General features: G+C 40.1%; 1 protein-coding gene across 6 annotated transcripts; it reads right to left on the reverse strand.

Annotated features, from left to right (window-relative positions):
* Positions 1-853: 853 nt before the first annotated feature.
* LOC117568880 (uncharacterized) lies at positions 854-13,646 on the reverse strand. 6 transcript variants are annotated; one of them, XM_034249780.2, is made up of 8 exons: positions 13,488-13,646; positions 8,470-8,717; positions 7,989-8,147; positions 6,877-7,137; positions 6,283-6,384; positions 2,656-2,905; positions 1,194-1,920; positions 854-1,134 (listed from the first exon to the last, which is right to left on the reverse strand). In XM_034249780.2, exons 2-8 carry the CDS (start codon positions 8,702-8,704, stop codon positions 985-987), a joined length of 1,884 nt encoding a protein of 627 aa, XP_034105671.1. In that variant the 5' UTR covers positions 8,705-8,717; positions 13,488-13,646; the 3' UTR covers positions 854-984. The 6 variants fall into 6 exon arrangements, with proteins under 6 accessions (XP_034105671.1, XP_051861972.1, XP_051861974.1 ...); XM_052006012.1 differs by having other exon boundaries at positions 7,989-8,171; XM_052006014.1 differs by lacking the exon at positions 13,488-13,646 and adding an exon at positions 13,309-13,387 and having other exon boundaries at positions 7,989-8,171.
* Between the last annotated feature and the right edge of the window lie 761 nt (positions 13,647-14,407).

Raw genomic sequence — 14,407 nt, forward strand, 5'->3', positions numbered from 1 at the left:
CGATATATCTGCAGTTAAGTGCTTGCTTGCCTGCTTTCTGCCATGTGGATGCCATGCGGCAGCTGAAACAATTGTCAACTCATTAAATGCACTTCAAATTGACTTCATTGCAAAATTGCATTTTCCTTGGCCTTTTCCAATAATCCTCACTCCAATAAAATCAACAAAGAAGAATCTCAACTCAGCTGCTGTTTCTAAACTATTATCATTATTGATCGAATTACCGAACAAAAAGACACAAAGTTCCTCTTCACATGTAGTTAAAAGCTAAAGTTATGAAAGCTTGTATTTTCATTCCATTTTATTATAGAAAGAAAAGTTCATTTTATTTAATTGCAAATAGAAAATCTCACATTGTTTGCTCAATTCCTATTTTCACAGTTCACCGATTTAAAAACTGAAATTACTAAGCGGAAAACAAGAAAATTCCTTTGTGTATGTTTCTAAGTATGTGAGATATTAAATGTGTATTTTCATATGCATCTTTCACAAAAAATATAATCTTTCATTTATTTTTCATTTATTTTAATTTAATAGGTAATGAAAAAGTGGTATTTCTTTATTTTTATTTCAATTAATAAACAATTTAAATTAGGTATTTTATTTATTGTGATGAAGAGAAACATTTACTACATGCAATTCTGTCAGACATGTTCTATTTGACTTTAAGCCTACTAAAGGCAAATGAAACTCTCTCTCTCTCTCACTCTCTCTCTCTCTCTCTCTCTCTCTCTCTCTCTCTCTCTCTCTCTCTCTCTCTCTGCTCAACTACTTGTGCCCAATAATAGAATTTAACCTTTAACCCACGCAACTTTTGCATTTGCCCATTTTGTCGGCGAAATAAAGTTTAGAATTTGAGACAGTGATACATTTATTTTGGATAGAGATAGATAATAAGTTAAATAAATAAATTAGATATTATAATTAAGAGTAGACTACATTTAGCTGGCTGTGTTGAAGAAAAGGGCCAATGCGGAGTGTCCTTTAAAGTCGGACAACTTCGACGCCCTGAGGCGCAAAGAGCGACTCGGCTGCCAGTTTCAGCTTCTCATTGACCAATTTGGCAATTTTGGGTGTGCGACGCCAGACAAATTCGCGTGTGCGGTCATGATTGTCCTTGCTCTCCACCTCCACCTAAAGGCAAAGCATTGATGTTAATTGCACAAAGTAGACTTTGAGCTGTCATGTGTTACCTGTTTAGGCTGCTGCACTTTGATGGACATCAAGGTGGCCCGATCATCCAGCACACTAAACTTGATGCGGCCGATCATCTCGTTGGTCCTGGCCGTGGCACTTTTCACGCTGCGCACGCTGCCCCGCTTGAAGGACTTCTCGACGCGCAGTGTCAACGGACCCAACGTGAATTTAGCCTTAATGGTCGAATTGCGACCTTCCGCATCGCTGATCACCTTCACATTGCCCACGCGCTTCAGCGACGCCAGGCCGGACAGACTGCCCTCGGCTTTTTGTAGCTTCTCCACTTCCGCACCCGCTTTACTTGCCCCTGCCACAGCCGCTGGCTGATTGTAGCTGCCGCTGCTTCCCGCCTTTAACGCTGCCGCAGACGCTGCCTTTTTTGTGTTCTGTTTCTGCGTCTGACGCTGTCCTGTTGTCTGTCCTGATTTCTTTTGGCTGACTTTGCCGGCAGCCGGCAGCTGCTCGCCATTGAACACGGTGCGAGTTTCCGCTTTCCCAGAACCGGATGCTACGGCCTGTTGCCCCTGCTCCGTCTCCGACTCCGATTCCGTTCCCGATGCCGATGCCGAGTGCTCCACCTTCCGCTGTTCGATGGCTTTGAGGCCAAGCTCAGTCTGTAATTGCGTCAATTGCTCCTGCAATTTAACTGATTCCATGGTGCCTCCATTGCTGCTGCTGCTGCTGCTGTCGCTGGCTGCTCTTGGCTCCGAGCGAGTGTTCTTGCTGCAAGTCACAGAGATTGACAAATTTGCATCATTTGCTTTGACCTTTGACGCACTGATTTGCTCGTGAATACTCTAACTTGAACTACAAGGTTATACAAGTCGTATACTTAATATGCTGCAACTAATAGCTACTTCAACTAGTTGATTTATCGACCAACAAGTTTTCGAATCGCCCTATAATAATACTTATGATTCAACATACATAACTGCTTGTTGTAGTATTGTGTTGTCTCCTATGTCGTATACTTAATATTTGAGAAAATCTATAAATTATAAATGCTAATGCAAATCTACTTTAAATGCTGCATCTAACTATTATATTCGTTTATCTTGCCTTCAACTTACATATGTTTTTTTGTTCTCTAGTCGTATGCGTAATATTATTTTGCAATGCTTTCTCTCCTAATGAAATATACAACAATCTTAAAATTCATTTAAAATTGAATTGCAAAAGCTTCAACTAATAGCTGCTCCTTTAACAACATATTCTCTTGTTGTACTTATTATTTTTGTTGATTTTTCTACATTTTGTTTTGTGGCTTAGTTGCCTATTCTCAATATTAGTTTATTTTTATTTTCTATTGCAATATTTGCAATACGTTTTAAATCCTACACAAATATACAACTAAAAACAACTTGAGTGTGCTTTAATTTAATTAAAAACTCACTTGATCGCATACTAACTATGCCATAAAAATCAATTGTTTTCATTCACAAGCCTTTTTGCACTTACAGCTTCTTGTGGGTTGTCGTCTTGTGGCTGCCATTTCCGCCCTTGGTCTTTGTTGTGGTCTTCACGTTGGCGCCACTGCGTGTGGGCGTGGCTGGAGCAGCTGCCGAGCGGCCAGCGAGGCGCACCACAAACGGATCATAATTGTCCGCAACGATGCGATTTATGCGCGAAAAGATGGCGTCAATGAAATGATTGTGACGCGCCTGGAATGCGTCCGTTGACATGTCGATGACGTTGTTTTTCAGATCACCTGCGTGTATCACCCGCCCCGTAAAAGATGTCATGTTAATACGCTTGCATGCACATCATTGTGGTGTGTATGTGTGTGTGTGTGTATATGGGGTGGAGTGTGCTTGTATTGGTTGCGGAAGGTTGAAGGGGAACTTTGAGGCTCTATTGCCATGTGCGGTTAAATTCGCAGCATGCTTTTTCGTGTAGTGTGTGCACAACAGTGTCTCTAATTACAAGTGTATGTGTGTGAGAGTACGTGTGTGTGTGTGTGCGTAGGCATGTACCACACACACACACCACAAATACCCACACAAACGCACTCTCACACACAGTGATTACTGTGTGGCTTTGTGAACACGACTATCGCAGTGTTTGTGTCTGTGTTGCTCTCTTTAAGCATGTGTGTGCGTGAGTGTGAAGGGACAGGGGACAGGGGCCAGGGAAGAGGGGAAACACGCTGGGATTAGCAAAAAAAAAAAACGAAAAATGTTATAAAAAAGCATTGACATTGAAGCAGCGCAGCCATAAACTCTTATGTAGCAATGAAAGCCATGCAAAACCAGGGCTGGCGGCGTGACAATTGATAATTAATGTTAATGCCGTAAACGAGAAGTTTATCATTATGGAATTAGCATTGAGAATATAATTGTAGCGTGCTCAATGCGTTATTACTACATTTCTTTTTTTTTTTATTTAAGTCCATGCTTATGCCCAGCCCTTAACCAAACATAGTTGAGGGGAATGTTCATTGTACAACCATCGTTAGAAATAATGAGCTACTAATGTGCTTTTTACATGTCTCGCTTGCTCTCTCTCTCTCTCTCTCTCTCTCTCTCTCTCTCTCTCTCTCATTTAAGCTACTTCCTTTCTCTCTCTCTCTCTCTTTTCCTGCTAAGTTTAGTTGGTTTTATTATGGTAGACATAGCATCGTTACACTAAAGCGTGTAAGCGTGTTTAGTTTAAACTGTTAATGTTAACTTTGTCCTTTTGTTTTAGTTAATTGAAGCGAGCTGCTGATGCTTAAGTTCATTGCGCTCGTTATACATTTGACATATTTAAAATAGAACTACGAGTAACGCATATAGAAAACGCAAAATAGATAATTATATAGTTAGATTACCAGCACCTGAGAGGGAGAAGATGGTTCAAAGGGCAAACTAATTACTGTGAATGCGACAGCTATAATACATACATAATCAGTTGATTAACATACAGCAGATGAGTGAGGCTGCAAATGATGAGTAAGAGACAGACAGAGAGAGAGACAGTAAAAGAGTGAGAGAGAGACAGAGAATGTGATTCCTTTACCGCTCAATAAATAGTGACGCTTGAAAAGTATGCTAAAGATTCGATTTTTAAATAAAACACATTTCGTTTTTTCAATTGATTTGTCAAAAAGTTGTACACAAATTTCATTTAAAATTTATTTAAGCAAAATTCTCATTTCGTGTGTGTGTGCAGCTTTGCTTTTGATGTTGTTGTTGTTGTTGTTGTTCTTGTGATTGTTGTTTTTACAATAAATAATAAATAAATAAATAAATTATAAATTACAAAATAAATGAACCTAAAATGCAAAGTTTAACAATTTGTGCAATGAAAATGGAATCAATGACACTTTCATTCCTTATCTTTTCTTCATTTTTTTTTTCCATTTTATGTGTATTTTATTTTTTGTTTTGTATTGGGAAAAGTTGGCAAATTGTGTGCGCTGCCTTTCAAGCGTTCAACTTTCAGCTACAATTTACAGTTTTGTTTAATTAAATTTGTTGTTTGTTTTTCATGTTCATTTCGTTTTTTTTGTTTTTACAAATTTGCGTTATTTACGAATTTGGTTTACGGAAAAGTTATGCGAGCCAGAAAATAGAAGCCAAAAATATATACGAGTATAGTAAATAGTCAAACGATTAATTGATTGATGTCAATTGTAAGCCAAAAATGTGTGAAAGCGTGAGTGAAAGGGAAAGTGAGCGACAGAGAGACAGAGACAGACAATACACATAATATATATTCGAGTTTATAAAATAGTTATAGATAGATGTGTGTGTATGTGTGTGCGTGCAGAATGTGAAGGACTTTGAATAACAATTGCGATTAAATAAATACAATCAGAGTATTGCTTGTTTTCAATTAATTAAATTACAGATTAAATGTGCGAAGCGAGAGAAATTAAAATTATAATAAATAAATTACACTAAGTGTACAATTATCCTTGCTGTAGTTGTAGTTGTAATTGTAATTGTAATTGTTTTATTTTAGTTGTAGTTGTAGTTCCTCTTCCTCTTCCTCTTCTTCATCATCCTCATCTTCTTCTTCTCGTTTACATACATCAATTGAACTATTTGTGTGTTGTGTGTCTGTGTGTGGGTGAGTACGTGCATGTGTATGTGTGTGTGTGTGATTGTGAGGGCGAATGCGTGACTTGGCCGCCCGCTTTAAAAAATGTCTGCCAAAATGGCGACTTTGCCATTCAGCTCAGCCATTTTCCGCTGCTTTTGGCCGTGCAGCGCATTTCACACTCAAAATTTCTGATTTTCTGAAATTTTGCATTTGCATTTTTTACTCATTTTTGTTTTTTGTTTGCCCTTTTGCTTTTGCTCTGATTATTGCTTCAACAATTTGTGCTTCGGCATTAAACAACATTGTTTGCTGTGCGTTTGTTTACAGTTGTTGTTGTTGTTTTTGTTGTTTCTTTTTTTGTGGTCGTGTAAAACAGTCCGTGCGTAAAATAACTTGGCATAACAAACAAAACAATTGTGAATTGTGAGGTGAAAAGAGGGGGAAAGTGCGCGTGCAGCTTAACAAATTTGCATTCTTGTGTTGTTCGTTATATTCTTTTGTTGTTTTTGTTGTTTTTGTTGTTTTTGTTGTCATTTTGCAGATAGTTTGACTAGCACCAAACTCTCAATCAACTCATTTCGAGGATATTGTTATTAAATATTTGTTTTGTTTTGTTTTGTAACTTAAATATGCAATTTGTGTTTTTGTTTTTTTAACTTGTAACTATAACTCAAAAATAAATAAATAAATAAATAAATTAGAAATAGTTTGCTTTGCTTTGATCGTTGTGTTTTGTTTTTTGCATTTGGGGGGAAAGTCAGTGCAGGCAAAATAGAATTATGCAATGTCCGAGATTTCAAATTGGTCCTACCCAAAATTATGTTTAAAACGACGCAACGTCTCAAGTCATTTCAATGTTGTCCCTGTCATGTTTTCATATTTTTTGTTCGCAATTTTCATTTTGCAGTTGTTGTTGTCCATGTTGTCCAGTAGTAGTTGTTGTTGTTGTTGTTGTTGTTTATTGTTTTTAATGCTTGAGCTCTTTTTTGGACTTCTTGGAAGCACTTGTTGATTTTTTGGCTTTGGTTGTTTTGCTTGCTGTTGTTGACTTGGACTCACGTGCTTCACGTCTGGCCTCGATGACGCCATCGCCAATGAATTCATCGTCATCATCGTCATCATCGTCGTCATCGGCTTCCTCGTCGTCACCTGTCAGCGCACCTGTAATTTCATCGACTCCATCATCAATATCATCATCATCATCATCATCGTCATCATCATCGTCATAATCTTCGTCATCGTCGTTGTTGTTCTCAGCTGCTGCCCCAGACGCAACCGGTGCAACTGGCGCTGCTGCCACGCCCACTGCGCCCACAGCGCCAACTGCCGCTGGCTGGGCGGGGGCAACCAACTGTTTGTTTGTGTTTGTGTTCTTTGTTGCTGTTGTTGATGTAGATTGTGATGTTGTTGTGATGTGTGATGATGCTTGATTTGTTGCTGTTATGCTTTGATGCAGTTGCTGTTGTTGATGTAATTGTTGTTGTTGTACTTGTTGTATTTGTTGTAGTTGTTGTTGTATGTGATTGTTTTGGTTTTGGTTTTGGTTTTTCTGTTGTTCTTGGTCAATTGCATTGGTGCTACTTAAACTACTATGGGTGCTACCACTACTACCATCTACAAGTGCATCTTCATCGTAAAAAACATTTAGTTCACCTTCGTTGTTGTTGCCAGCGTTGGCTGCGGCAGGTGCCACAGCTGCCACATCCTCGACAGCATTGCCCGAGGCAATGGGCTCAACAGCGTTGCCGCTCTCCGCGGGCAGATCGACGCCATCCGAGATGCCGGAACTCAACGAGCTGCTGGCCGCAGCGGGAGCAACTTCATCCAGCGCCTGAGCGGGCGCAGCAGCCACTGGGCTCTGTGCTGGGCTGGCTGCGGGCGTGTCCTCATCATCATCATCCTCATCATCGTCATCTGTAGTACGGGAAAGTTCATTTAAATATGTTAATACAAAAATATATAAAAAAAATATGGGCAATTTTAACTAAATGAGAACTCGTAAAAAAAACTCAAATGAAAAAGCTAAAGTTTGGAAATATTTTGTTACAACTTTTTTATATTTGAGCAGCACTTCTTATGCTTAAAAAATTACTTTGGTAATCAACCTAAGCTATTCTCAGTATTAAGCAAAAATATATATCTTTAGTAAATGTTGTATATGAAACTATTATTGGATAACAAACCAAGGCATCTAAAGTACTTTTGCACTTTACTTGAATCAAGCAAACTTATTTCAAATGTAGTACTTCAATGATATACCAAATATCATATATTTTTAGAATAACATGAAACTGTTTTGCTTATATTAAAAATGGGTATCTTACAGCCGATCACACTCGACTGTAACTTTCTTATTTAGTATTTAGTTTACTTACAAGAAGTTACTTAAACTTCTTGTGAAACGGTTTTAGTAAATGTGGTTCCAAGAAATAAATAATAAATGATTTGTTTTCTTATACAACAATAAGCTTGATATTGTGCGTATACGTAATATACGTAACAGTTAGAAAATAGTTCACGATTCTGTACGTATTTAAAGAGAAATTTAATTCTTATAGCCAGACGGTGTTAGTCGCTCTGGCTCTTCTCATTGCAATAAGGAATTGTAATATTGCAATTTTAATAAGAGAAAAATATATATAAGTGCATAAATTGAACCAGTATTTACATATTAAAAGAACTCTATTTCATTTTTGTTTTTCTGTAATTTTTTAAATTCATTTTCTATTTGATATCCATATATAATAACATTATTTATGACTTACCGCCCAGAATATCATCGAAGAGTCTGTCCAGGTAATCATCATCGTCATCATCCTCCTCCTCATCGTCATCATCGCTGGCAGCAGCCGCTGGAGCCGCTTGACCCTGTGGCGTATCGTCCTCCTCCTCATCATCGTCGTCCTCATCGTCATCGTCATCATCTGTAAACCCCGAAAGCAAAATAACTGCGTTACCCAAAAGGGAAGGAAGTACACAACAAAAATTCACGTTAATAACAGCACACAAGTAAAATAGATGTTTTCAAGTTGCAAATTTTTGCTGCAGTGGTTGCAAGTTGCAAGTGCGTCAGCCTCTCGTTGCGTTGTGGTTGCAAATGGTGCTGCAGGATTTGTTTGCAGTGGTGCCTGGTGGTGTCTGGTGGTGCCTGGTGGTGGTGTCTGGTGGTGCTTTTTTTTTGGTGGTGCTCGAGTGTTTACTTAATAGTGACATATTGAGTTGCCAGTTAATACGACAGCTACGTACCATCATCGTCATCGACCAAATCGCCTAGATCCGGCTCATCATCGTCATCATCCTCGTCGTCATCGTCATCATCGTCATCGCTGGAGGCAGCTGCCGCTGGGGCTGGAGCCACATCATTGCTGACCGCCTGCTGACGGGCCACAGCACGTTCACTCCTCGAGAGCAGCTGCAGGGGCGAGGCCTCAATCTGCAGCAGCAGCGCACTCAGCACGCATAGCAAAATCACGAATTTCATTTTTGGTTCGTCGCTGCAATGACAACATACAAGAAAGAAAAAAACGTTTCAGTTTAATGAGAGAGTTTTGCAGAACTTTTACTTTTGCCGTTGACCCAATTGGTTGCAACACTTGCAACACTTTCTTTTTCACAAAGTCGCGACGCGTTTGGTAAATTACATATTTATCGAACGAACCACAAAGCTGTCAGGCCAATAAGTTACTGCAAAGAGTCCGTCAACAAGACTTTAAAGAAAACAACGAGTGTGTGATTGTGTCTGTGTGTGTGTAAGTGCGAGTGTAAACATGTTTTTGAACTACGCCTCAAAGTTGCCGCCGGGCGTTGTCCACATGTCCATTTGTTGGCACTTGACACACAGCAGCAACAGCAACTACAACAACAACATTCGCAACAACAGCAACATTTTCAGCAACAACAACTTCGCATTTTCGACAGCTGCTGGCGCCGTTTGACGCCGCTGAGACTGAGACTGAAGCCAAGACCAAACAACGTTGCTGCTGCTGCTGCCACCGCGGCATGTGGCATGTGGCAGCTGGCGGGTGGCTGGTGGCAGGTAAAGACAGACAATAGTAAGTGTATTTGCGAACACAGAGTGAGGTAGCCCAACTACTGTGTGGCAAGTGTTGCACGCTTACAAATGTTAGCTCAAGTTCACTTTATAGAGTATTTTCGGCTTGTCACTTGACCAAACTGAACTTTCCATTGGCTGTCGCTGTTGCTGTTGCTGCTATTGCTGTTGGCTCTTTAGCCATGACAATCAGCATGGCCAACAGCCAATGGCTATAGCAAACAACCGCAACAATTGTTGCTGTTGTCATTGTGGCGCTTTTTGTGTTGTTGTCGCTGCCAATGTTGCTTCAGTTGTTGCTGTTGCTGTTGCTGTTGTTATTGCTGTCGCACTGTCAAGTGCGGCTGCCCCCAAGTGAAAGCGACGTCGCTGCTGCTTTTGCTGCTGCCATGAACAAGTTTTGTGTGCAGCGATTTTGTCGACTGTATTCGAAGTTGTTGTTGCTTGGCCACTTATTGAAAAATGAGTAAAACGTTTTTTCAAATCGAGCTCAGCTTTAGCTGCTGCTGCTGCTGCAGCTGATAAGCAACCGTCGCGCCGGTTGCCCATAAACCAAAGTGAAAACCCAGTGACCTACTGCGAGTTGCCAGTTTCGAGTCGAGTCGAGTCGAGTTTTGAGACTCGAGAGTTGCCAGCTGAGAGCTGTGAATGTTGCCAGTTGGCCAAGTTGCCGTTGCACTGACTGCGACAGTTGCAAAGGGACTGAAGATTGCCGTACGCTGATAAGTTACCCCCTTCCCACCGAAAAAACGCAGTTTTATGGGCGTCCAAGTGTCTTGCCACATACATATATACTATAAATGCGGTTGCCATGTAGATGAGTCTGAAGACGACGCATTGCCCCGCTTAATTAAAACTTTTACGAGCCAAGCTCTCTCCCTCTCTCTCTCCCTCTCCCTCTCTCTCCTCTTCACTCTCAAAAGACGCGTTTATTAAAATCTGAAGCCTGCGGCCCTCCACTGGCTGTGGCAGAGGAAAAAGAGGCGTGGCTGCCGCAGCGATGACATATCACCTGGTCCTCGCGGGCGGCGCGTGCCTCTTACAGTTTACGGCTGCTAGGCAACGCTTTGCACCTATGCAAAAATGCGGCACAGTGGTGCAAAAGTAATGCGGAACGACAATAAAAGATCGGATCTATAATTTAATTGGAGATGCATTAAAACGAAATTACGTTATAGTAAGAAAAATGTGCAATGAAGCTGAAATGTTGTCCATAAATAATTGTCATCAAATGTTTAACCTTTTTAATATTAAATTATTATTATAATTAGTTTTGATATACTGAAATTTTCTCAACCTCACAAAATGAAATTATGATCTATCAAATTTATAAGCAAGAAATGTGATTAAAGAGCATTTGTAAAAGGTTTTTGTGGCAAAAACTTATCTCAGAACTTGCTCGAAAATTCTAAAAAAGCAAACGAGGCTTAAATTCTTTATGAATTTAATAAAATTTCTACTTATATACAATCTTTTGCTACATATTGTACTGCAAAATAATTGAAATACATGTTCAAAGTCTGAAATAACATGAAATTATTCTTGAAAATCTGTTACAAATTTATTCAATTCTATGAATTTGTAAAAAGCTCTTTGCATTTTGTGCCCACTGTGGGCGTTGTCACTTTGGCAACAAGCGCGTCAGCATCAGCATCAGCTTCAGCTTTGGCGTCAGAGTTGGGTACTTATAAACTCGGGCTATTGAAGTCTACGAAATTGCATTTACTTTGGCCATGTTACACATCTCTGCCTCTCAATCCGCACTTCTTCGTTTGCTTCGTTCGCTCGCTTCTTCGTTCAGCATTTTCTCACCTATCTTCGAGCATTTTATGCATCATTCTACAGCAAAAGGCGGCAACAATGCAATGGAAAAACTTTTGACAAGCGGCAGCAAAGAGTGCGGGTAAGCTGCTCTCAAGCCAAACCTCAACCTCAACCTCAACCTAAAGCTCAAACTCAAGCCCAAAGGCAACCAGTCTTTGTTGTTGTTGTTGTTGTTGCTTCTATTGTAGGCAGCAACTCATATGGAACGCAACGTTGCTCCCACTATATTTTAATGCTCCATAGAAAAATGCAGCTAACCGTGTGTGCATTTTACATTAATATTCATGTGTGAGTTCAAGTGGCGGATGGAGGAGGCAACTCACCAAAAAAAAAGAGAAAAAAACATCACTATGAGGAGGAAGATTCTGTTTGCTGTGCACTTCCATGACAGCCAGCAAAATTACTTAAGCTCCTCACACATACACACACACTTGCACACACACTCGCACACACTCTTACACAATGGAGGATTATTGAAGCCAATGCCTTCGACGCTCTTCTATGCGTTAGCGTTGTCATATCACCGTCATATCAATAAATATGGAAGACCGCACAATGGGCCACGTGCAGAAGAATGCCTCAGGATTTGCATATCAGGCTGTTGTCATCGCCTTTGTTGTTCTCAAACTTGCCTCATATGTTGTGCTGTGCACTAGTAGGTAAGCAAAGGGCGAAGCCTTGTCTTGCCGGCTGCTGCCAGTTAATTTTCCAAAACAATGGCAAAAGAAGTAAAGTGGAAAAATAAGCTTTACACGTGCCGCTTGAACTGCCACGCCCAGCAAACAAGCACCTGCAACATGCAACTGCAGTCTGTGGTAGTTGAGTATCTGGCATCTTTAGAATCCATCTCGCTCTGTTTATGCATGCACTTGCACGTCGCATGAATTAGGAGCTGTTATCGTCGCGTCAGCGCCACCTGGCGGAACAACAATGCACTAGCAACTCAAGCAACTAATGGACACGGTCTAGTCAAAGTTCTTTTTTAAGTATACCCTTTGAAGATGATTTAACTGGAGGGTATATTAAAATTAAACTGAATATGCAAGGAGAGAAGTATTCTGAAATTCGCATTCATAAATTTTAGGGTATTTTATAGTTATGTCACATCTAGAGTATCCTTTCTTTTTTGCTGCTTTTGAAGCTGCGTAAACTTTTGCATTTGTTGTCATAAACTTAGACAACGAAGACAAAAAAAAAAGAAATGTGTGTGGCACTCTTTTGGGGCATGTGTAGAGAACAGATGCAAGGGTTACGGAATCGAGAAGAACCATGAGGAGGTGGACCACTCAAATTTCAGAGAAAAACCACAATGACGATGTCGAATATTTCTCTCTGTTAATAGCTTCTACTTGGCTTAAGTGCATAGCTCTAGTTGTTGTTGTGACTGTTGGGAACAACACTTGAGAATGTTTTGTTTTTGGCAGCAAAGTGCAGAAGAAGCACTGTGTAAACAGCGTAAACTATAACTGCGAAGCGATGCGATGCGATGCGATGCCAGGAAACACTTCAATTAGCCACTGGCTCGAGTCTCTCGTATGTGGGTCAGTTTAGTAAGAAGAAACCTGGCCGAAAGAGACGAGAGAGAGAGAGAGAGAGAGAGAGAGAGAGAGGAGAGATTACTCAACGATGCTGACCACAGAACATGAACATGAACATGAAAATGGAGCATCGCAATGCTATCTCTGTATCTCTCTGTCAGTATTTGGAGCAGAGAACATAAAAAAAGCCTGGGTATGGCTCTAAATTGCTCAGCAGATACAATTTATGACCCAAAGCCAGTTAAGAGTCCAACACCGAGACCAAGTTCGAGTTCCAGTTCGAGCTGAGGTTTTGTGTGCTCTGAAAATCAATTAAAAGTTCTTGCTTAAGATGTTGCCAAAGCTCTCACTCGCACTCGACATTGCCCTCTCTCTCTCTCTCTATCGTTCTGTACTATATATATTTTATTTAGTGGGTCAGCGCCAGGCGAATGTGGTGTAATCGCTTTGCATGCCAATTACTTGGGCTTATCACACAGGAAGAATGATGAATGAAGCACACACACGATACGAATACGTTTCTTTATAATTCTCAGCTTTCAACACTGTTAATCCAATGCTAACCTATGAATGATGTTCGATTCGATTCGATTCGATTCGATTGAGTTCAATTTCACACCGTTGATGATATTGTTTATGTATACGATAACCGATTATAGTTTATGTCTTTACTTTGTGTATTTCTTTTTGTAGTTTTGTAGTTTAGTAACCGTCGTTGTCGTTGCTCACACCTCAAATACCCGCTGAAGACTGTCGCAGGTTGAGCTTCTATCGTATGGTTTTTAGCTCTCCATGCGATTCTTGACTCTGACTCTGACTTTCTTTTTTCTTCTTCAACGTTTGCTTTTTACCTGTTTCTCGCTGGGGGAGTTTTTGTTTTTGTTATTTTTCTTTTTGGTTTTGTGGTTTGTGATTGTGATTCTGGTTGCTTATTTCTTTAATAGTGATTCGAGCTTCGTCGTCGTTGGCAATTTTCACACCGCCGCGCACTCAACTGTCTCGCACGACTGACCGTCTGCAACTGATCGTGGCTGGGAATCTTCAGTTACCAGCATAACATAGTCGTAGACGAGAAGACGAAGCGAAGCCACCGCGATTCACCGATTCACCACGCCCCCTCGCCCATCCTCGCCCACTGTGTGTGTTTGACTCCCGCTTTAGCTTGTGCATTTCATTTACATTGCTTTCTTTATGCCTCTCTTCCGTTAGCCAGCTCTTCGCCTCTGTCTTTCTCTCTCTCTCTATCTCTCGCATTCGCTCTTCGGCTCAACTTGATTTTCAATCAATTTTCGACGCTCTTTGGGCGGTTCCTATGGGAAAGTATTTGGCACAGTAAACGGCTCGTTATTACAGTTAGCGGCCAAACAGGCTGCGTTAAGATGGGAACTGTCAGATCTCGACGTCTTATCACCGAGTCTCTTTAATTAAACTTCCCCAGAACTGGCTCTTTGTTTCTTTCTTTGTACTTTCAACGCAACATCGCGAGTTGACCAAATTAATGCATTTCTGTGTAGCTCCAAATTTATGATATAATAATTACATTTACATTTCTTTTGAAGAAGACTATTTTAAACCATTTTAAATTGGATGAAATTAAACAAAAATATTATGTAAAAAAATAGGGCATTCAATTAAGTTTGATGACTACGAATTTTTAACAAATTATTATATTTTTAATATCTATAAAGATTTGAAAATAAAAACAAAAAGAAGAATAAATAATTTAAGACATGCCAAACTTCATTAATTTATTGTTAGGTAGTTTTGATGA

This window comes from Drosophila albomicans, chromosome 3 (genome assembly GCF_009650485.2).
Source record: "Drosophila albomicans strain 15112-1751.03 chromosome 3, ASM965048v2, whole genome shotgun sequence".
NCBI lineage: Eukaryota > Metazoa > Arthropoda > Insecta > Diptera > Drosophilidae > Drosophila > Drosophila albomicans.